Source organism: Aythya marila (assembly GCF_965140915.1).
Source record: "Aythya marila genome assembly, chromosome: 1".
NCBI lineage: Eukaryota > Metazoa > Chordata > Aves > Anseriformes > Anatidae > Aythya > Aythya marila.
In genome coordinates, this window is record NC_139042.1 from 168,351,278 (window position 1) to 168,375,498 (window position 24,221).

Consider the following 24,221-nt stretch of genomic DNA (forward strand, 5'->3'; position numbering starts at 1 on the left):
TGGTGAAGCAAATGACCACATATGCAGTTCATGCACAAACAGCATCCTCTGTGCAGTAAAAGACACAAAATAAGAGGCTCAAGATGGGTGCTTTAGCCCATGATAACAGTAGGGCAGCTTAGTTATGGGATGTTTCTAGCAGTTCTTGAGGATCAGAGTGCCAGACAGCCCAGAAAGCAGTACTGTCTCCACACAACTCTGATAATGCCTGAAGATGCTGGGTTTGGGTTCTTTTTGCACTAACATTACAATTCAAAAACAACAACTGCTACTCTAAAGCATTTTGGTAATTTCCATGCCCTGTGAAGGAAACAACCAAATACAATGCCTATTCTAATTAGACTGGCCACATGTTCCCAGTTTACAAGCAATGATGTGGTCAGATGGTTGTGATGGGCTGGGATAAAGAAACACTGTTGTACATCTACAGTCACACTCTGAAGCTGCTGCAACCTGCCTCCTGTAAACTCTCTATAGCTTTGTTGCTTTTTTTTTCCTCCCTTCATGGTGCAGACATAATAGAGTACTTGACCCTAAGATGCATCGGTTTTTTCCTTTACGCATAGCACCAATGATGCAGATGGTCTTTGTACAACAAGCATTTTCACTGCATAACTGATCTCACAGATTAATGACTGAGAAAAAAAAAAAGAAGCAGGCATATGATTAAGAAAAGCATCACTCATCTAGAGCAGTCTATATGAAATACAAGGAAAGAGAAAACAATGTTCACAGTATTAGCTAGTACAAATAAATCCACACACACACATCTTTCTCTGTATTTCACTTTTCTAAGTTGGTGTAAAAGGTATATCCCATATTTGCAAAATATTGCCCACATGGAGACTCTGATTTCTCTATTATAATAAAACATTACTGCAGCCAATCTACAAGATTCAAGACAGCCCTTGATTAATTTTGTCTTTGAATGCAAGACATTCTCCCCTTTTGCTAATTTCCATTTGAATCTTTTCTTTGTTTATAAAATTTGTGTATTATCAGCTGCATAAGTCATTACTGCCCAGGTTGGGTGACCGATCATGAATACCACTGCCTTGTAAAATTGCTCAGAAGAGGTGGTTCATGGATTCTATAAAATCAATGCAAAGTTCTCCTCATAAACACTGCATACGTTCACAACTAAAACTAGATGGTTTCACTGATCAGCAGTGAATAAATTTATATAATTATAGTGCATCAACGATGTCCTCTCTTATTCTCATTTTCAATCTCTCCTCCCACAAAATGCTAATTTAAATATAGGAATATGGAGATTGCAGCTACATACATGACAAATGGCAACTCAGGAAATGAGCTGGCACCCTTGTAATCATTAAAAGACAATCTCAGTTGTGGACTAATTGGCAGCTAATGGGAAAGACAACTTTATATCTCATACTGCCCAAAGTTGGAAGCCTTCTGCATTTCCTTTTCCTTCCCTTCCTTTTGTTCGTTGCAACATTGATTGTCATAGATAGTCTTTGTGCTTTGTATAATGCCCATTGTTGATGTAACTGGAATTCACATACAAAATGTGGCTGTTATACATAAGCATGCTAGAATACAGGCAGGAACAATACAAGCATGCACAAAATAGTCTTTGAAGGTTTTTTTTGTTTGTTAGTTTTTCTTCACCATTTACATGCACCACTTAATATCATGTTTGGTTGTGTACACTGAGGACTGGATTTCACAAGCATTCATGACCTTCTCTTCTGAAAAGCTTCTTGGCAATTTCACAAGAACCCAGTGTAAAACAAAACAAACCAAAAACCAACAAACAAAACACAATTAAGAAAAAGGAAATAGAAAACTTCTCCCTGGAATCTGATCTTGTCTTCATGATTTTAATGTTGAACATTTCTAAAATTTCTTTTCCTTTTGCAGAGCTTCAGGTTAAAAGTTCAGTTGGAAAGACAGATTAGTGTGTCAAGGATTTTCTTAGCCACTGGAATAGTTCTTCCTTATAAAGCCTTTGCCACCGTACGTTGGCTTCCACTGTTTCCACAGCACGAGAGAAAGAGGCAGCAGTTCCCTCTTCATAACTCTTTATAAAGTTCTTTAGCTGGAAATACAATTTAACAGGTTAAATTTGCAAGAACTAAGGAAAGTAAATATTTTCAGTTCATGTAAACAAGTCGGGCATTTAGGACAAACCTCCACAATCACCACTGCAGTAAATGTACTATCATGTAGAAGGATTTAAAAGGAAATGTAATAAGACAGCAGACTGTCAATTATATGTGATGCAATTGCTTCAAATTACACTGGAAGATATTGACATGTCAGTGCTGGATCACATTAATATCATTTCCTCCACCTCTCGTAGGAAACCTCTCGCTGCTGCACTGTGCAAACAGCTGGGCTGCTCTGAACTTTTTTCCTACCTAAGAAACTAAACTGGGAGCACTCTAAGTGCTTCTAATTCAGGTGTATGTGCAAATGTCAGTAGAATGCAGCCCTGATGCTCTTTGGTTCAATCAAACTTCATACCAAATTTATTTACTTTTGATTTGCAGAACCCTTTTTATGATATAGTACAAGCTGGTTGTTTAGAAAAGGAAGGGATCGTTACAGTGGAAAGAGGATGGCAACAAAGCAAGTGGGCACTCATCTTTGAATCTTTTTTTGATCTTTGAATGTCTGTAACAGATTCTTTCCCTTATGAGAAAACTTTGATCTTTTTTTGAGCAAACTGAAAAGGCCTCTTCTCATGTATACTCAAATTATAGCACTAGCCCCTGGATTATTATAGCTGATGGCACTGGTGTGCTTTGAATTACTGTTCTTTTTAAGTGAGAGCTGCAAGGCTGCTCTGCACAGTAGGTTGCTGGTTATATTGACTTGTATAAAATTAGGTAGTTTTAGCTGCAGTTATTCATGATTAGTAAATTTTTGTTTCCTGGTGATACCAGAATCACCTTGTGTGTTTAAAACTAACTTCCAACTGCTTCCCTTTGTGTATGGGCTGAAAACTGAAAAAGCTAGTCCTGCAGCTATCTCATTCCCATCCCAGCTAAAAGGATGGGAGGGACCTGGGAACTATCAAAATCAGACCTTGCCTGATCTCTGCAGTTTTTATAACAATTTTTTTTACATGTCCAGTTTCTTTTCTGGGAAGTATAAACAGGAAGCCTGCTAATGCTATCATGAGGTAGAAACTGAGAGTACAGAAAGCTTCCTTTTGCAGGTCAGATACTCAAGTGTTAGCCAGTACCATCCATCCCAGCTGGGTAGCCTTGGGAAGACAGCTGTGGCTCTTCCCAAAGTACCAGCGGCCACTTGACTTGAGTGCATGCAAATGGTTGGGCACAAATATTGCAGCAGAATTAGAGGTCAACTAACGGTGATTATGCTGTGTATGAATCATTTGACCCATTTGGGGTAAAATTGAGCAGAGCATAAACAGAATGTAAGGCAACTGCACAAATATCTTAGTCAGGGCAGGTGTTAATTTAAAGTGAAAGATCTTGACAAACTAAATAAGGAACAATTAGCATTTAGAACAAATTATTGTGATGCCATTTGATCAGAATAACAGGGTTTACAGCTTTTCTCACATTGAAATACAGTAGGCAATAAAAAAACAGTGAAGGCTCTTGTAGCTTCTCCTACTTTCACCACTGAGGTTTTTCTTAGGGCTGCTCTCTGCAGCATCAGCTAATCTGGACAGAAAGATCTCTTGCTCAGCTTCTCAACCAAAAGTAGAGAAAAAAAAATAATAAAAATAAAAATAAAACGAGTCCTACTCATCCAGCCAAGCCTTTGCTCCAGAGTTATTTCTAGTTTTTCTTTCAACATCAGAACACTTAAAAGTGAGATCCCAATCTCCTATGTAAAGTATACTATATTTTAGAGATGTAAAACCCTGTTTCAAGTTAAATTCAGCTAAGGGCCTGTCACATCTTAGTGGAAGAAAAATAAAGAATTACTGTAGCAAGATCCTGCCAGATGAATGGAAGAAATGCAAAATTTTAGAGTACCAAGAGCTACCTATACTACCCACTTCCTGGCACCTCCCCTACACATCGGGGTGCCTTTGCAGTCTGCTCCTCATTCTCATGCTGTCCAACTCCAGCTGAGCAGCCAGGGTTCCTACAAAAACACTGACTCTCCCAGTGCTGCCCCTGACTGAGTGTAAAGGAACACAAAGTCACTCCTTGTCCCTCCAGGCCTGCTTTCATTCAGCAGACACATTTTTTCAGCTTCTCTGACCTTAGCAGCTGCTGTCACCTAATTGCTCCTGCCCTCTTCCATCAACAAAAATAGCCTCACATACTGGAATTCACTTAAAATTACCTCTCTTAGTTCTTCTTCAGTATTAAGGAATTCTGTGACCCCACTGATAAGCTTCGAATTCATAAATAATGCTTCTCCATACCTGTAAGGGCAAAAAGAAGATTCAGAGAGTTAGTGCAAGAACCAGGCCAGCTGAAAATGAGAAAGTAGTCTTCTGTAAGCAAGGGAAGATGTGGGACAGTTCTGGAGGTCCAAGAGTATAGCATTGGAATCAGACATTGTCATTCAGTGTTTCATGCCAAAAACCTGAACTGAGACCTACTTCTAAGCTGAGCTCTTGATACTTAACTTTTAGTCAGACACTACTAAGCAGAATAGGCTTAGTAGCTTCCCATGTCATGACACCAAGAAGCTCAAAATACAGGCACCACAGAAGGAGAGAAACAGCAACTAAGGAGAAATATTCTGAGGAGCTGTACTATTACCATAAACTTTTGGAATTGCTGCAGCTTTCCCTGCATTTTCCATTCATCCACTTTATCTACATTACAAATAGCCTCTGGATAAGTGAACTGAGTCAAATCCTCTTGTTCCAGTACCTGATAATTAAATTAATGCTGATATAAAATAATAGTGCTAAAATAATTCCCAGGGCCATGATGTAACATGCTCAAAGAACCAACCTGTCAATGAAAATTCAAAAGCTTGAGCAAAGAATATTTAGAAGCCAATTTGTTTTTACTGGGTAGGATATTCAATGGCAATCAGCAATGACATTCTATGGGTAGTTTGAAACCGGCCATTCAAACACTACTCTTCCACCTTCTTGTCCACAAGCTTTTTTTGACCCCCCCAGACAAAGCAACTACATCGCTTATAAGATTAACCAGACTACACCTGAAGTTTTGCATCACATGTTGGAATAGCTTGTGGTAGTGTTTATTTCCAGTGTTTCTAGTATGGAGAATGCAATACCACTGGAAACCAAAAGCAAGTGTTTGAGTTAGACATCAGCATAGCAAGTGGCACTTTACAAATAGTTGTGCTTATATACACATACATCCAAAGCAGTATCTAGCTAATCTGAACTGGACTGTTTTAAAGAATTCAGTTCTCTTGTCAGACATGCATAAGTAATGTTAATAGACTTCATTACAATTAAGTTTATCCAGGGGAACAATTCAGTTTGTACCCTGCTTTTACAAACTGATAGAGAGGAGGCATTCAAAATTCAAAGTGAAATGAACTAGCACAGACACAGCTTTCTGTTCTGCTTCTACTAGCCCTAAATTAATTACCCTTAAATACCTAAGTTCTGTAAGCCAGAAAGTCATCCAAAAGGGAGAGAGAAAGAGAAAGCGAGAGGGACAGGCACAGAGAGAGGAATAGAGAGGGGGAAATAAAAGAGAAATTATGTTTTTTGAGAAGTTTCTGTTTCAAGGAAGGTGTGTGCTGTGTTGCTTGCTACCTTGAGCTTGTATGAAGGGAAATATTGCTATAGAGACCAACAATCCTACTTCCTGACCACTAATACCCATGAATTATTCATGGATATTTCAGCAAGTACATGTCTTTTTCCAAAAACTTCAGTCATACTGACATATAGAGTCATCCAGAGGCAAACGCCTCCTATGGGAAGTATGGATTTCATGGTCCTTTAAGCACGTTTAGGCTTTCTAACAAAGCCCTTTATTATTACATTCTCAGCTTAGCCTCATAATTGACTGCTTGGAAAATTGGAAGCTGTTCTTGATGGGGTCTTTTGACAAGGTTACCAATCCACTTTAGAGAAGCAACCTCATGAAAATCATTGCAAGGTTTTTATTTTTTTGCAGTCTGCATTGTAGCCACAGTGTGAACAAGTAGCAAAATTCCTTCCATTGAAAACTATGCCTTTGTGAAGACCTACTCTGATTACTGACCATTATGCATATTTGGTAAAAAGTCAGCCACTAAAAGCAATTTTGAAACAGCCTCTGCTGGCAAACCTTCTAGTAAGGATACATCTTAAAATAGTACTTTGCAGATGAAACATAAAAATTAATATAAATACGTGAGAAAGCATTTTGTCTTGCAAATATCAGTCTTCCTACACTTCATAGAAAAGACAAAGGCTCTTCAGAAGCAGAACCTTAAACTCTTCCTGGAAACATTATAGAGTCATGGGCCGTCCTGTACCTGTGGGGAAGTGATCCTCCAATGCCTTACGCTTGTACAAGCTTTGTACTTGTGTGAACTGAACTTGGAAGGCAGCATATTCCATTTACTTTGGACAGATGCAAATGACTTCCCACGTATTGACAAATTCCCCCCAAATGACAAATGATTCAGCACTTGAGAATGAAGGAATTCTTATAGGCACTGTTAGAGTAAATTTTCACACACATGCACACATGATCAAAATAATTTAGAGGCCCAAGTATTGCACACTCAGCTAACAGTTCGAGCATAGAACTTTCAATTCTCTTTTTCACACTTCTATAAAACCTGGCAGTCTTACTCCCACTGACAAAAGACATATAAGGCACCTTAGTTTCTATGTAACCTTTGCAAATGAAATATAAGTGTTTTTTAAAGACTTCCAACATTATTGATATCTTCTGGGCAATGCATATACAAGTATAATGTAAAATTACAAAGGGATAATAATATTTTGTTGTCATTCTAAGTGTTTGATAAGCAGTGTTTTAAAGTTACAGGAAATAGTGTTATAGCATAATTCAATTGCCCTCAGCTATTTCACATTACTATCTGATATGACAACATCTTTTATAATAAATTCAATGGAAAATACCATAGAGATATCATCTTATTAAATTAATGTTTATTACAAAGTATTACAGTTTTAAATAAAGTTAAATGATGAATTATAATGGCAGAAAAACGTCTTGGGACAGAGTATACTTGAACTATAATTCAGCAGTAAAGCTTGCATTTTAATAATGTACCAGTGTGTAAAGCTTAAATTAGAAGCCTAATTCTGCATTTAATCATGTATTTCACTGAATATTTTAAGGGACAAGGTGTTAGACCAATTCTACCCTCTGCAATTCTCTCTTAAAAGGTTTTAATCTGTAATTACAAAATGAAATTATTTTCAATAGGCGTCACACATGCTTGTATGAAGTATTTCGTTCCACTGCATTTAATCCTTTGGCAATTGACAGAAACTCAACTGGATGTCCCTTTCAGAAAAATGCACAGAGTGTATGTCAACTAACACAATCCTTTTGATGACTCTGACTAGTGTTTGGAGATCAAACTGAATGAACGTAATACAAAGCCCATGTTGGGCAAAGACATGGCTATTGGGCCAAGACTCTGCTATTTTCTCATTTAAGAAAAAAAAAAAAAAAGAATACAACAGGTTTTTTGATGAGGCCTTGCTGATTGCTGTGAAGTCAGATAACACAGCAATGCATACCAAATGAGATAAATAAAATTATACTTTTAAGTGCAGTTAAACTATCTAAAATTAAAACCTCTACACACAAAAAAATGCATCTCGCATAATTTTCTAAACATTGTCCGTTTGCCTACACTGGTTAATTGTGGCTGTGCTTAAAATCACAGGTGTTAGCTAGGTTGGCAGATGAACATACTTGCTGAGGCAGGACACTTATGCATATGCAACTTCTGTATATGTGTTTGCAGCAATATGAATTTTGACAATTTATGCCTAAATTATTTAGGCATAAATCCCTGTATAAACTCCTGGAGGAATACAAAAAATTAGCTCCTATCCTGTGTATAACAAACTGCACTGGGCAGCACTTGGCTGCCATCTACTTTCTGTATAAAAGTCCAGAAGAAAAGGGGATGACATGATATTAGCGTCAGATTTCCTTTTGAAAGCAGAAATATTTCAAGAACAGGTTTTTTTGTTTGTTTTGTTTTGCTTTGCTTTTGTTTTTCCACAGTTGAATAAATGTGCTTGAAAAAATATATAAATAAATACATATATATATATATGATTTTTTTTTCTACCACACTTAAAATCAGCAAAATTCCTTTGGGAACTACTGCTTTTTTATCTATGTAAACGTAGAACTGCAGCACCTGACATGCATCTAGAATTCATTATCATAAGCATAGATACAATACAGTAACAGGTATATATATACAGATGATCTCTAAGAGAGAAATGTTTCCATGAATGTTTGATAATATGTGAATACATGTATTTGTGACTCCTGTGTATGCATTTCATATTTAGAGACATATTTCTATTTACAAATAAAAAGAGAGTGGGTTAGATTCAGGAACTTAAATGAATAAATACATACACAATACTTATATGAATTACATCAAAACAATAAAACAAAGATAAATTTATTTTTTTTTATCTTTACCTGGCATTTAATATTTTCCATTTTTCTCTGAAAAACTTCCAAGCAAGATCCCTTCCATGTGGATTTCGAGCTACATGGATTATCACATCAATTGCATCCTGATCCAGGACAACTTCTGAGTTGAGAGACAAATTCAAAAGCCTTGTAGGAATAACAAGGAAAAAAAAATCCTATTTAGATCTGCCAATGCATATTCTGACAACAGCATGTCTAAAAACTCTCAGAACAAACAAACAAATAAACAGTTTGTTTAAGTCTCCAGGTTTCTTGGTTTATTTCTGTAATTCCAAAGATCAGACATATTTATGAATCAGAATAAACTTTAGTTTTGGTACGGAATGCTGATACTACCATAGCTGGAGGGATGGAAAAGGATTTCAGTAAAAGCTGAGTGGAACCTTCCTTGAAATCAATAAGATCAGATTGGTCAATACATTTATATAAAGGCTATGCCAATAAAACATAACAATTATTATAAGGTTTCAAACATCTCTTATGAATTTAGAACAATTCGGAAGTGAAATGACATAACATGTTTTAATTTTCATGTGTAATAATGCAAAAACATGGGACAGTTTACATAGATGCCTGTGCTTTAAAAGCAAATTTTTCTTCATTTAGACCGAAGCTCAAGTGATGATCCATAAATATTAAAATGATTATCAGTAACAGATACAGATATATAATGTTTTGTACCTATTGAGCAAATTTCTGTCATCACTGCAAGTTAAGGCTTCTAATAATATTTTTTTCTCAGACACTGCTATGGTAGAATGAAATTTCATCCAAATGAATTCCCATACATCTTCATCCATCAGTGAAACTCCTGTACAGTAGACAATGTCTCTCACATTAAGTGGGATTCTAAAAAAGAAAACAGTAATAGCACTGTGTTAAATAAGCAGCTTCTTGACACTGGAAACTAAGGAAGAACATCACTACTTTTAGGAGACTCCAAAATTAAAGTGCAAGAGTAATCACTTTTTGGAAAACTACATTTACATCTCTTTACGTCCACCAAAATCTTCCCAGACATCCTGATGAATTTTCTAATAGGCAACACATGCTTGTCGTTCCTTTCATAACCATCATTTTGTCAAAAGGATATAAATCATGGTTGTCCAGTTCATCAACATGTAATGTACCACATAACCTACAGGACAGGTAACATAAGCTCTACAAATTAGCTCAGGATCTTATCAGCCTGCTGCTGGGCTCTGCGCCAAAACTCCTCTTCCTGTCCTTAGTACCGAGATTTCAAAGTGGGAGCTGATCAGCCAGAAATTCCTCCTTGCTTGTGTTGTAAAGTGCTTCATACTCATACAGGAACATAGAAGTAAGGAGAAAATTCTACTTAAAAATGGTGTTTTCAGAAGCAAAGAAAATTCAGAGATCTGTTCATTTACTCTTCTTATCAATAGTAATACAAAACCAGCTATGCTACAGGATGGTTGTGAGCTGATGAGCTCCTTAAGTACTATAAACGCAGGCTACAGTTAAGATAAACAGCTTTTTAAAGCCAAATTCAGACTTAGTATAGGATATGCATTTGTACTGTTTTCTTCTAAAAAGATCTCAGCTGGGCTTTGAATTTCCTACCTTGCTAATATTTCTTATAAGCATAGAAGCCGAAGCATTTGACGGCTGCAGGGTATTCCTTCAAGTAAAGCTAGACCTTTCTCATATGTTTCTGATTTGAAGGAAAATGCACCCTCTTTTTGCCGGTAAAAATTGTAGCAAAATACCCTTCTCTGGTTACTAATAGCTAATAATATTTATTACTAATAATAAATACTAATACTAATCACCTTTGGAATTTCATATGCAAAATCTCTTTAGAGAATCTAGAAGTATAGAAAGCTGCTGGCAGTAATACAGTGGGACAGAGAATGAAATTTCTACTGTAAAACTTGATATCATATCTTATGCAGCACAGAAAGAAAAGATGTCATTACTATTTTAAGACTTTCACCAACATTTACACCAGAGACCAGACCACACCACTCAAGAATCAAAGTTCTTTTACTCCCCATCTATTTGCCCCCCATACGTAAATAAATAAATAAAGTCTTTCCGCTGAAACGTTCTATTGCCAGGCCCTATTTAGTGGTGCTCTTTTAAAGAAGCTTCAGCTGATCCTTTTGGCCATATTTGAACCCCTGGAAAATAAAACCAGCATTGTTTTCTAACATTTCAAAATGTTGATTGCTCATGAGTACTTCAGAAGGAAGGAGGCAAAGCAGGAAAGTCTATGTTGATGACTGTGAAGGGATAAAAATTGTTGTTGCATCTAAGGCGTTAACCAGTCCCAACAACCATGATGTTTCTTGAAGAAAAGAATATAAAGAATATGTAGCTAAATCAAAGCAAGCAGGAAAGAAGTGCACTCCTCCTCCACCTGGCTGAAGACCTTTGGGCAATTAATGACTGCTGCTTTTTTGCTATTCTTTTTCTAAGTAGTAACATAAGGTTACTACTAAAAAATATATATATATAAAAATAAAGCCTAAAATTGAGACTTTATTCATGTTCTTGGCCATCAGTGTGGTCATCAGCTCTGAGGACACATCTACAGGTCCAGATGCAGGTAGTCACATAAATTCTGCTTATGCTGAACTGACACAGATCAAGACTGTGTGTCTTCCTGGAAAATTTTTAGCATGGACCCATGCTAATAGAGCCACACAGGGCTGATTCAACTACTGCTGAATGCTATTTTGCATTTGATGCAGACAAATCCAGACACTTACTCAGGACCAAACTCTCCAAAGAAAAACTGAAAGGGTAGGCAAGAGAAATGTAATCCATTGTGAAATTACTAGGAATATGAAACTTCTAATTGTGTTTAGCACATATCAGCAGCATTGTCTTCTAAAACAAAACTAGAGGTGCAATGGCTCACCTCTGCCATGAACTGCAACTAACTAACCACAGTGGATTACTGCTATTGTGCAGATCCTGACATGATCTAAGATCTTATTGCTTCCTCCCACCACCAAATCACTGTGTGGTAACATCTCTATCCCCAGCTGTCCCACAAAATCAGCATTATTATGGTTATGAACACGTATTGTAAGCAATTCCAACATGTCACCAAGACTTAGCTGGGACCTCCAAAAATGCAAGTTCCATAGTTCTGTTACGAACACTCCTTTTTATCTTCTTAGATTTTTTTTTTTTTTTTTTTTTTTTAATTTTGTCAGTCATGTTCTGAAGACCTAAAAAGCTTGCACTGGAAAAAGTTAGTAACTCTCCTCAAATTTATCCAGGACCAGTCAGCCTTGGCTTATATTGAGCCTAAGCAATTGCTCCTGTGGTTCCTACAGAACTGTTACACCAAGACCAAGGAAACCAGACAATTCTGAAAGTTGGCAAGAGCCATTAAGAGTATGTTTAGACATACATATCTAGTGAAGAAGACAAGCTATCATTCTCATGAGCCTTTCAATACCACTGAGTTTTGATTCCCCCAAACTGAGTTATCATTAGTAAAATGTGAGTTTGGTTATCATTTAGAGAATTATCCATGTGAGTTAGGTACCACATTTCTATTTCACACCAATGGAATTCATATTTCTAACTTGAAAGTCTATCAGTAAGCCCATGTTGGAATATTTCAAACATTAATGAGTCTCAAGAGTTTAATTTTCCCCTGCTTCCTGTCTCTTTCAAAAAGCAAATGCAAAAGAAACTGCATATACTGGAGCGTATAATAGAAAATTGACTACATACTTTAACACAAGAAATCAAGAAACACTAAAATTAATACAGTAGGTATTTAGGTGCTGCCACTGTGTTGGATTATATTACTAGAGATGAGGCTTAAAGTTTTAAAAACTGCAACTCTGTCAAAACCTTGGGTCAGCAGTTACAGTAACATAAATACACAGCCACGTACACATACATGTACATTGAATACAACTTGGAAGTGATATTATTTACCATTGTGTTGTGATTTTCAGAGTCACTGGGTTATTTGTAAAGCACAACTTTCTTGCCAGCTAATGTCTCTCTTTTTTTTTTTTTTTTTTTTTTTTTTTTTTTTTAATTTTACTTTGGGATTTAATACAGTGACAGGAGTCAAAAGAACAAATGCTAACTGAACCGGAGTAGGAGATGCTTCCTGATCATAGGACCAAACTGGTTGCTCCAAATCTGTCTTACCACACGGTATCTAAACATGAAGAACTGAACCCAGTCAAGCTTTATGTTTATGACAGAAAGCACTTCATATCTTGACACACAAACACTAAATCATTTTTTAGAAGCACATGTAGTTCTTGGTGAGCATCGACAGCAGAAATGCTGTCTTTGGTTTACTGTGAAAGATGCAACTCGGACAACTGACTCCCTAAGGAACTTTAAGGCACCTGGAAAAAGCACTTCTTTTTAGGTCGATTTTGCCATTAATTCAGGTAAGAAGGAACTGTATGCTGGAAGGACTGTCACTCTGTTTGAGTCCAGTCAGAAGCAGAGGTAACTCACGGTGGATGCTAAGCCCCAGAAAGGTCAGCATTCCTCACTTGTGAGGTTTACATTTTCGAAAGTTACATCAAAACATATTAACTCCATAGGCTTTCTCAGCTACTCTCCTTTATATCCTAAGTAGTGATTTTAGACCCACAGGATCATTTCAGTGCTCTGAGAAGGAAGAAGGACTTAACAATAAGTGATGGCACTGATCCCATGCCTGCAGCCTAGATGTCACTATGTTTAAGAAAACTCTACTGCAACCACATTTGTGTATCATACTCACAATGTTCCAGTCGCTTCAGGGAAAGTTTTAGGTTTCTCTGTATAAGCTAAGTCACTAGGATAGTGTGAAAAAAAATCAACCCCCACAAACGTTGAAACAACTACTGATGTTAAAAGCTACAGCTTTAGAAATGATGAAACTTACAGCTATGAAAAGCTACAAATTACTCCTGTGAGAGGCTTGTAATCAGAACCGTAGACAGGGGGTTCCCTTCTGTGGAAATGAAAATTGTGAGAATGAAAATGTGAATATCCCAAAAGTAATTTAACTATTGCCTCAATAGAGAGCCTTCTAATTGAATTTTTTCCATTTGTACAGATTTTTGCTCTCTCCCCTCTCCAATCATTAGGTGCCATTGTTATCTAAACATATAAAATCTTCCCAGTGTGTAGATTTTTAAAATTTTATAGATTAAAGAAAAATGGTTTTCCAAAACTGCAATTCCATTGCACTGGATCAACACAGAGAACATTAGCCCCCTGTATTAATTGAATCAAGTGGATAAAATTAACTATTGTTTCAGTGTTACTTAGGTAGTAACACTGCAGAATGTATCCCCTTCTTATATTAAACCTCATCTGGGCCTTCAAGGCTGCTCTTATTTTTAAAGAGCTAATATGATTGATGGATACTTCAGAAGAATAAAGACAAAGATTAACTTTTGAAAGTGTCACTTTGAATGGCTTTTATTTGAATACTGATCCAATTTATTTAACTTTATTTTTCTTGCTTAAGAGATATGATGGTGAGAATGAAATATGTGGCTAGCAGAGCTCATGTTTAAAAATTAAATACTTTGGGGAAAAAAAAAAGTTAAAAATTAAACAGAAAAAAAATAATTAAAATCGTGCTGTGCCTTTACAGGGATTTTTTTCAAGAACGAATAATAAAGCTCTACAATGAGCTAAGAATAATCTTCTAAGTTATAATTAATTGGTACATACTTGCTCCTATTTAAGTATGTTCTAACAATTGGAGATACATTTATAAAATTGAACCATAATTATTTATCTTCTGGGCAAACTGTGTTCTAATTTTTAAAAATGTAATTGCACACAGTTTAGACTTCTTTGATTAAGTGACAAATTTTAATACTGTTTAGGGTAATATTTGACAAAGAAAATTAATCAGAAACATTATTCTTTATTTTTGCAACTATTTAACATTTAACTTAGGCCTATTTTTCTTGATGACTATATTTATAGTCTTGTCTAATAGGTTACAATGCTAAGATAAGAAATAATGAAATATTGGTACTTTGCAGATATGCAATACAAATTCCATTACAAGTAGCAGCACGACAAAAATTGTATTTTCTGAGAGGGCAATCCCAAAGATTGTACTTTTACTAATTGTTACAAACTCCAGGAGGCATGCTGGCTGCTCCACTGTGGGGAATGTCCTCTACCATAGCACATGTCTAGCTTGAAGAGCAAGGGCAGAATTACCCCTTGAAAACTGAAGTACAGATGGACTTGATATTTAGCTGTGTGTCACATATTGAATGCAGGGGATATTAACCGAGGATTCCAATTTGTTCAGGACAGGTTGCCCAGAGAGTTTGTGGAGTCTCCCTTCTTGGAGACACTTAATAGCTGCCTGGACATGGACCTGGGCAACCTGCCCTTGGAGGTCCTGCTTGAGCAGGAGTTTGGACCAGATGGCCTCCAGAGGTCCCTGCCAACCTGAACTATTCTCGATTCTGCGATTCTGTTACGTGGCAAAGCTATGCATAGACTATGCACAGTTCTCCTCACTCCTAGTTCTGTGCTTCAGAGCTTCAGGTATCACATGGGTCTGACTGAGGCAGGCAGAGACTGTATCATTCCTAAAGTCATGGTTACTACTACTGGTCCTTTTGTTTCCTACAGAAGATATCCCACAGCTAACACACTACTTACATATTCAAGATATGCCTGAGTTATGCACTCCTTTGTAAGTAATCTCTGAATAGATAGGCTTTTTTTTTTTTACTTTTTTTTTTTTTTTTTTTACTTTTTTTTTTTTTTACTTTTCTGGACATTTATTTGCAAGAAAAGTATACAGTCCTTTCCGTTCAACTGTTTTGCAAAGTTGTGGAGAGGTCATTCCTGAAGAAAAAAAATGGAAAAGAATCTATCTGACTTCTAAAGATTGCAAATTAGTTACTGCTAATCCAGAATTGCTATTTATAGCATTTTTTCTGTGATTGAATACAGAAGGCAGAAGATAAAAATGCTACCTGAACCATCTGCCCTAAAAAGCCTGGTTTTGTCTTTCACAAGACAAAATCCTCCCTCTTTTCAGACATACTCCCCAGATGATCTTTCAGAGCACTAACTCCTTGATTAACTTGTGCATTCAACATTACTTTCTTCCTCCTTAAACAGTTTTATTGACTGCAGTGTAAGATTCTACTCAAATGTTGTAACAACCTATTAATTAGTTAAATCACTTCAGCAACATTGGCTGACATTAGCTGGCAAAGCTCCAAAAACCTTTCAAAATGCATGAACAGCTATGCCTGAATTTTTCAGTAATTAAAACTTCTAGGGGTTGAGAACACAGCAAAAGGGATCCGTTTTATTGTTTATTAGACATTCATGTGTGGAAAAAAAATATTTTATTTTTTTTTCATATATTCTGCTAATGATATCCAAAAATAACTCATGGGCATCAAACCCGTGAAAAAGAAGCTAGTCCCTCTTCCAAGCAACTAACAAAAATAATTAATTTGTTGGCCACATTCCCACAAATCTTTATGTAAGCAGTTAAACTTAGGTACACTTCCAAGTTGTTGCATGACTGTAGCACTAATGTACACATGCGAAACAAAGCAATGAAATCACATATCTCAAATAATTAGAGAGAGAAATAAGAGAGGAGGAAAAGGAAAGAGAAAATGCTTTGTTTGGAAAAACATTTGATTTTCTATCACTTAAACCCAACTTCAGGGAAATTGATCTCAATTAATGACTCGTAATTTGTGTTATTTACCACTCCCTCAGATCTATGGATAGTTTCATTTATAGGTATGTTACAGCAGCTCCAGCAGTGCAATTTGTTTTTTCCTGGTGGCATTTCCATTGAGTAGTTAAAGGTCCACCCAAGTAAGCAGACTGCCAATTTAGGCAGCTGGATTAACGTGAATCCATTGTCCCTTGCAGAGTAAATAGAAATTCTGCACAGCAAGTATGGGGATTTAGCATTCTCAAATTAGGCTTCTTGGTTACTTCTGTCTTTGTTCAAATTATTTCAGGGAAGCCATTTTACTTCATTATTTACACCTTTCTTAAAACAGGTAAAGAATTAAATACTCTTCCTAACAGCCAAAGCAGTGTTTAACATAAATCTTTGAACTGGCAGATGGGAACCACTGGAAAAGCCCATATTCATATCATTACATTTAAAAAGATTAAATAAAGTAATTGACTACTATGATGCAATCAGCCAAGACCGTGATTTATTTTTTAGTAAATAAAAATGGTTTATCTGTAGTGCAAAAAGACACACAAGTGTGTTTGGACTTGAAATTCACAGATAGAATGGGAAAATTCATGGCATATTCTCCTTCCATATCTCTGACTCCAACTTAGCACCTCAAAAGTCCTCAGAACAAACCAGATGACTAGAGATCAGAACAGATTTGAAATATCTGGATTTGCATTCAGGATTTTCTGGCTGTCTCTCCTTCTCCGCACTGAACAGATAGAAGAATGTAACCTTTAGCTGACCCATGGAACACCAAATAGATGCTGACTTCAGTCTAATCCTGCATAACAGTTTGCATTCTGCTGCAAACATAATCTATTCATCTAAGTATTGCTTTCATTGGAAAAAAAAAAAGGGGGGGTGGGGGGAGTACACTTAGAAGTGCAAAGGAAAAGAAAAAAAGTATTAAGAAAGCAGCTAAGTATTGAACATTAACTCTGCTTATGAAATAATACAGTAAGCATAACTCTCTTGATTAAGGATTAGCAGATAGTTATCAACTGTATAGGAGACATCAGAATGCAACCTTCGATTTATGCAAGGCTGGGGGGGTAAAATATTGGATCTTCCCATTGATGATATCTGCAAGGCAGTATTCTAAGTAAACATAACTGATCAATCTGTGGCAGAAGAATAATAGTAAAAATAATAATAATTAAAAAAAAAAAAAAAACATTTACACTAAAATTGCCCTGAGGTGACATGAAGTCAATCAAGTGCATTTACTAGATACCTACTAGATTACTAAATATCAATCAAGTGCATTTACTAGAAGTTTTCTAGGGGGATTTAGGGATTGAGATGCAATGAATTAATTAAGATAATTTGTTTCTATTTAAAAGACAGCAACCAATAAACATCAATGGTTATATTTATAAAGAAAAAATATGAGCAAACCAAAGTAGCTCTGAATAGCTAGGGGCCTTCCAATGGCTTCAGTACTGTCTTAGAGAAACACCACTATGTAATTCAGTCTGAAGCAATACTATCATCTCCCACTGCTCGTTGCTCCCCATTAGCAAAAGAATAGCATCACCACAGCACTACGAACAGAACAAAAATACAAGGATGCCTTTATCTGCTGAAGGCAAAATCAGCCATCTCAGTTCAGAGCAGCTTTCTCACATGTTCATGTATTCACGCTAACCTGTCTAACATTGCCTCAAGCGAGCATACATCCACAGTCCGTTTTGCCAGCAGAAATGTGTTTGTGGCAACCTGTAGCTGATGGATGGTAACAACAGCTGGGAGAAAATCATGCCTGTGACCCACAGAGAGGTTTGCAAAAACATGCTTGTGTCTGTGGATATGTTATGCTTTGGGCCATCATGCTGAGTATTAGCATGTTAACCATTGTTACGATACCTCCTGCCAGGAGTTTACAGATTGCAGCTCTCCTTCCTGAACCTCAGAAATACGCATTTACTCTGTCTAGCCAAGGCAGAAAGTCTGAAAATGCTAATCCTCTTAGAAATATGTTTTTCTTTCAGAACAGATATGCAGTGAAGGTTAAAGGGGTTAACAAGGATGAGTCTCAAGCTCAGGCAAGCATTGTATGGTAATTTTGTTAATTTTTTAGGCTGAACCACAATACTGTTATACCTAAGGAGTGTGAATAATTTATTTCTTCTCACATGAAAGAGCTTCACAGGGATGAGCCCTGTTAAATGAAGGTAGAAGCAAACATCTCAATTTTCAGCCAACAGTAGCTTCTCTTGTGTAGCATTCTGCTGTTGACTGAATTCCATTCACTTTACATTCTCAAACTACGAGTAAAATTTCACTGTGCTTGTATGTTTTGTGCTAGGCTTGTATTTTCTAAACATGCATATGGAAGCTTCAAGAGTTTCCATTGCTTCAGTACAGGAATGGCATATACCCCAAATTAATAGAGCAAAAAAATTTTTTGCCTTCATATCAAGTCAGAAGACAATGCAGACTCTCAAGCAAATTGTTTCAAAGCCACCAACCATTTTAAAAGAGCAAAAGGATTTAAATTCAGTGAATAAAAAGAATTAACCAATACTTTTATTATGATCTCAGATTTTCAGCTGAAAGAAATAATCAAATCTTTTTTAACAACTGTAAGGATTAAAATACTGTATCTATTCCTACACTGATGCAAAAAGATGCCTTGTCCTCTTAGAGCTACTTAGGTGATGTTATATGTTCAGTTTGCTCCTTTTAGAGCCAATTTTTTTTAGAGTTACATTCCTTGTCCAATCTTCATGTTTATCCTGCGTGTATTTAGCAATACCACCTAAAACCCTTTATGTAATAAGTAATCCTGGTATTTCAGGTGCTCAAGCCTCCCTCTCTCAGATGAATGCTCTCATCTTTAGGCTGAAGAGCAGAATTATTTCTCTTGCTAATGAGATAAATCTCAGTGGCAGAACTAGAACTAGAACTAGAGGAGGGCAGTGTGTCTTAAGTCAGTCCCAGACACCTCAGAGAAAGGTGATGAGAGTGCATGTGGCACGCATGAGACTGAAGTATTACACTGAGGCTCTACAGCAGTCTCAGTTACAACCTAATCACAGAATAACTGCTTAAAAAGGGGTCAAGGAGCATCCCCTGTTTGAAAACCAAGGAAGCAAGGGAGCAGAGCTTTTGCTGCTTTAGTGACACTTTTGAAGGTGTTTTTTGTAAGAATCCCTAACCCTGTGATAGCAATTTACATATTAGTGCTGGACCCTAACAGGGCTCTCTCCCTCTCCACAGTGCCATGTTAAGAGGCTCTTCACTCCGCATACAGGCTGCCACCAAGCTTATTTAGAAGCTTCCATATCTCCTTGTAGGAAGTGTAACTCCAAGCATCTGATTCTGCCCAGTGAGCCAGGTATCTGAAAACACGGCATTGCAACACCTAACTCTCTAGAAATTCAAGCCTTCATGTCTCTCAGTCAACTTCCACTTTAGTGCATGGAGGCTAATATTGCAGATCATTTTTCCTTACTAATTCCTTAAAAAAATCTGAAGCGCTACAGTTGGAAATCTAATGGCTTTTTTCCAAGTAGTGCTGGAAACACAAAGAGGACCTCTGGCTTTGTGCTAAAAATGACCACTATTTTACTGCATGAACAGTGGTAAATTATTTGCACGGTAAAGAACGTGTAATTACAAAGTACAAACTGTAACTGATTATTATGATTATTTCAATACCCTACAGTGAAGAGTAGATGGTAATTAATTTCTGGACCTACCAGACTAAATTACTAGGAACCACAGCAACTGTAGACATATGCTGGTAAAACAGTTAGACATTACTTTATTTGTTTATTACCTAACCCTCTATCCATAATTAAATGCTGCAAGTGAAATAGAGAACAATTTCAAAAGAACTTCTAAAAAGCTACAGATCAAAAATATGTCAAAAAGGTATGGATTTTAGCATTTCTACAGCATTATTAACTAGGCATGCTTAAAGTTTGACTGCAGTAACTGCCAGAGAGTCAACGACCTTTACATGATTTACAGCCTGTGCATTTATGTGGTATTAATTTAAAACTACCCTAATTTTGTATTGATTAGGATCTTGGGACACAAGCCTAATTCTCTAGTCTCATTTGTTGGGGTCTATTGCTTTGTAAAATTTGTGATCCCTCCAACATGCACTGGCTGTGAATTATCTCATTGTATGAAACACCTTATTTCACCGAATAAGTTTTTTTTTGGGGTGGAAATGGGTGGAAAGGTTGCAAATTAGTCTTTACTTTTGTTTTCATAATCAAACTCAAGTTATGCCTGTATAAAAAAGTATCATGACATTAAAAATACCTCCAGCTTCCCTTTTACACAAAACCTCTCCAACATTTCTTGCTGGAGAGAGTACTACTTGATTCCCAGAAGGACAGCCATTCACAAACACTGCAAATCTCAGATTTCAAGAAGAAACAGAACCACACAGGTAGACACTCTTTCCTTGAAGATCTCCACACTCTCTGGGACTCTGACTTTGTGCTTGGCGGCTCATCTGTCAATATCCTTTTTCTGTTTCTACAAGAACTTTTAGGGTAGTTTTCAGCAGATACAACTTTACTTGATAAAGTTCCCACTCCTTATCAATAGGATAGGCAGGGATACAAGTATTTTCTGTACCTGTCTGTTTTTCTCTCCAGGCACTGCCAGAGGGGAAAAATAAGCAGAACAAGTTTACCCTTCTTTGTGAGGAAACAAGCTCTGAGGGATTCCTGCAGATTCTGAGGTGTCTGTTTTCAGTGAATCCCCAAGCAGCTGTTAGGGCCATCAAACTGAGTAAAATATTTTAGTGATCCAAAAGAAGACAAAATGGCACCTTTGGATGTGCTCTCTACATGTATCTTGTTATCTGTTTGCCCTTTGTACTTCAGCTAGCTGTTGTCTCTGAAGTGCTAAAGGAGAAAAAGACATGACTCAAACATCATGTAATTCAATCCTTATTGTGTAATCATCATCATTTGCTTGGTGGAGAAGCAGGAATAACAGACCCTGATTTTCAGGTCAATTTAAAGTGAGCAAAGGTCATATGTGGTACCTCAGTTGCTGCAGGAATCTGAACATTCATGAGAGAGCACTGACAGACCCCTACAAATGTTTTAACTGTAAAATATAAGCTGATTTTATGTCTGCTAAGCTGCTGCTACTACTAGCCTCTGCAATGTTTTGAATATAACTACATATGAAATGAGTCTACTCGTTTGTTAGTTATATTCAGTACGTGAAACTGCTGTGAGAACAGCAATTGGTAAATTCTTGGGTGGGGAACAGAACAAATCCTATAATCTAAATAAATAAATAAAAACATGTTTCTGTCTTCTTTGCAAGTAGTACCTCTATTTATCAGCTGACTGTCAATCCATATTTTGTAATTACATTATTTGTTGCAGCTATTTTTCAGAACTGTGCTGTTTCTTTGGAGAAATGTACTGCTTTAACTTACTAGCTATTCTCTTCCTCTGCCCTGCTGTGATGCTTTTATCATAATACTCGTCATATGCTGGCAGCTACAATCTTGTGCTCCCAAGAATGGTCCCATAGAAAAGCTAAGATGAATCTTCAGATGGCTCCTTAAATGTATTCCTTTCCTTTCTTGCTATTGTTAGTAAAGCAATAAGCATTTTTATATATATTTTTTTTTATTTTTCCTTATGCCTCCTTCTTCAATCCCGTTGGAAGGGATGTAGATACAGGGTAGGAGAAAGCTTTTCAGGGTGACAGCTTTTTAACACTGAATAATCTACTGCTGTGCATTCTAATAGATGGTGCTAGGCTTGATTAACTAATTTTGCAAATGAATATCTAAGCAAATTACTTCTTCAGCTTGTTCCCAATAATTCTTTCTCTGTAATTTCTTCTTTGAATAGTTTTATGCTGATTGTTGCTGCTGACTATTAGAACTAATGTACACGTACATTGGAAAATCCTAAACCCCACACATCCTGTTTAAAGGTACATAGTCATATTTTCAACATTTTTTCAGAAGTTTCAAAGTCATACAGAAATATAATTTCCAGCAACGCTCAGTTCATGGGTGGTTTTTAAAAAAAAACACTTAGGTACTTACGTACGTAACTGAGTATATATGAAAAGGATTTTCAAAGATTATGAAGACAGACAGACAGATATATTTTAATTGGAAATAAACATCTTATTGGCCAAGATGTCTTTGATAAATCCTGCATGTCTGTCTATAGAGATGTGATCCTTTTGAAGAGCTAATATGAGACTGGGACTGAAAGAGAACAGAATTTTCCTATTCTCTTTTCCTCTGTTATATGAAAGTCAAATATTTTACTTAAATCAAAATATCATGTGATGTTTTTACACAAATACTACCATACTCACATTCCACATCATGAAAAAAAAATCAGTCTTTCTCAAGAAGTCATGGGCTTGTCCTGTAGGCTGTACTTATCTCATTGCCTATTGATTACTACACAAATACTTTTATCTTTAATAATTTAACATTTCCTAGTTGCTTGCATTTAAAAGATAAATTTCATACACTGTCGATGGCCTGTGTTCCCTTGCCACATCTGAGTAACCCTATATCAGGACAGCATAACTTTAAAATTTGCTGTCAAACCAGTACATTACTGCTAATGCTTGACACATTAGCATTTTCACCCCCCTCTGTGAAACCTTACATGAGCATTTCCATGTATTCCTGAACCACGCTTAACTTCCAAGTCTTCACTTGTAAGACCTACATAATATTTCCCTAAAATATATTGCTCCATCTCCTTTCTTGCTCCTCAGTCATTCTTCCTGTAACCTCTCTCACTTTTTCTATCACTTAGCACCTTCTGCTCTCTGGCCCAGATGCAGGTTAGGTGTTTGTCTGCTGATGCTGTGTACTTTCATCTTTCTTCCTTTAAACTCCTCCTTAAAACCAATCTTCTTGCCCTCTAGCATATCATTATTGGACAGCAGGTTATCAGGAGTGAGCAGAGGCTACATTGTTGTCCCCTGCACCCATTCATACATTCAAAGTTAAATCCTTTATTCTGAAGCCCCACAGCCATTTTTAAATAACGGGTGTTGATGTTTTCCCCCCATACCATGCTGCGGAGTTGGCACTGTGGGGGGTCTCAAAAGTATGAGGATGCCAGCTACATTGTCTCTGACTAGGAGAAAGGGAAATGCACATTTCTGTTCTACTTACCGGTTTCTATTGCTAGAAATCCAATCAGAGATTAACGTTGCAGCCTGCTGGTGACAATGTTTGTTACCAAAGCTGCAGGCCAACATGATGACTTCCCGACGCAACTCTCTGCCCGAATTAAAAGAAAAAACAAAACAAAACAAAACAAAAAAACAGTAAGACCCCATTAGTAAATATGTTAGAATATTTACAAAAATGCATTTCTTGTAACAATGGCAGCAGCTGATATTTGGTTAACATATCAAAGATAATCCAACTACACAAATCTCAGTGTCCACTACATGCCTACAGCTGCTGCAACAGCGAAAGAAAAGCCATGGACCAAACCCAGCTTTTATTTACACTTCCAGACCTCTGTGGTCAAGAGTCCAATTTCTTAAATATCTAGTGCAGACTAATATTAATTTAAAGCATAGCAAATCATGTACTTTAAACTCAGGAAGACAGAATTAATCTCATAGTATCTTGCTGCTCTCCCTCTAACCCAAAAAAGAAAACTAGATGGAAGAGAGAGCTAGGAAAGTATGACATGCTAACGATCACACCAGATTTTAGGAGAGTGCATTATTACAACCATATCTTGCATAGAAAAGAAGGGAAGAAGGAAAGACAAATATAACAGTACTCATGTTGGTAGGATGCTTGAACAAGCGATTTGTTTAAATTATTCGTTGGCCATCCAAGCTTGAGATACATTGATGCAACTTGTCTTAAAATATACTCCTGAGGGAGAAAAGAATATTCAGTGTTAACATTTATT

General features: G+C 36.6%; 1 protein-coding gene across 1 annotated transcript in view; it reads right to left on the reverse strand.

Annotated features, from left to right (window-relative positions):
• Positions 1 to 1,921: 1,921 nt before the first annotated feature.
• The window catches only part of TRHDE (thyrotropin releasing hormone degrading enzyme), a gene marked incomplete at its 3' end in the record, with an annotated part of 202,467 nt that continues 180,167 nt past the window's right edge, over positions 1,922 to 24,221 (reverse strand). The window contains exons 14-19 of the mRNA XM_082784741.1: positions 24,087 to 24,184; positions 23,462 to 23,569; positions 9,288 to 9,455; positions 8,592 to 8,732; positions 4,300 to 4,381; positions 1,922 to 2,065 (exon numbers count right to left, since the gene is read on the reverse strand). Coding sequence (XP_082640867.1) covers positions 1,922 to 2,065; positions 4,300 to 4,381; positions 8,592 to 8,732; positions 9,288 to 9,455; positions 23,462 to 23,569; positions 24,087 to 24,184 — 741 coding nt within the window. The remainder of the gene's footprint in view (positions 2,066 to 4,299; positions 4,382 to 8,591; positions 8,733 to 9,287; positions 9,456 to 23,461; positions 23,570 to 24,086; positions 24,185 to 24,221) is intronic.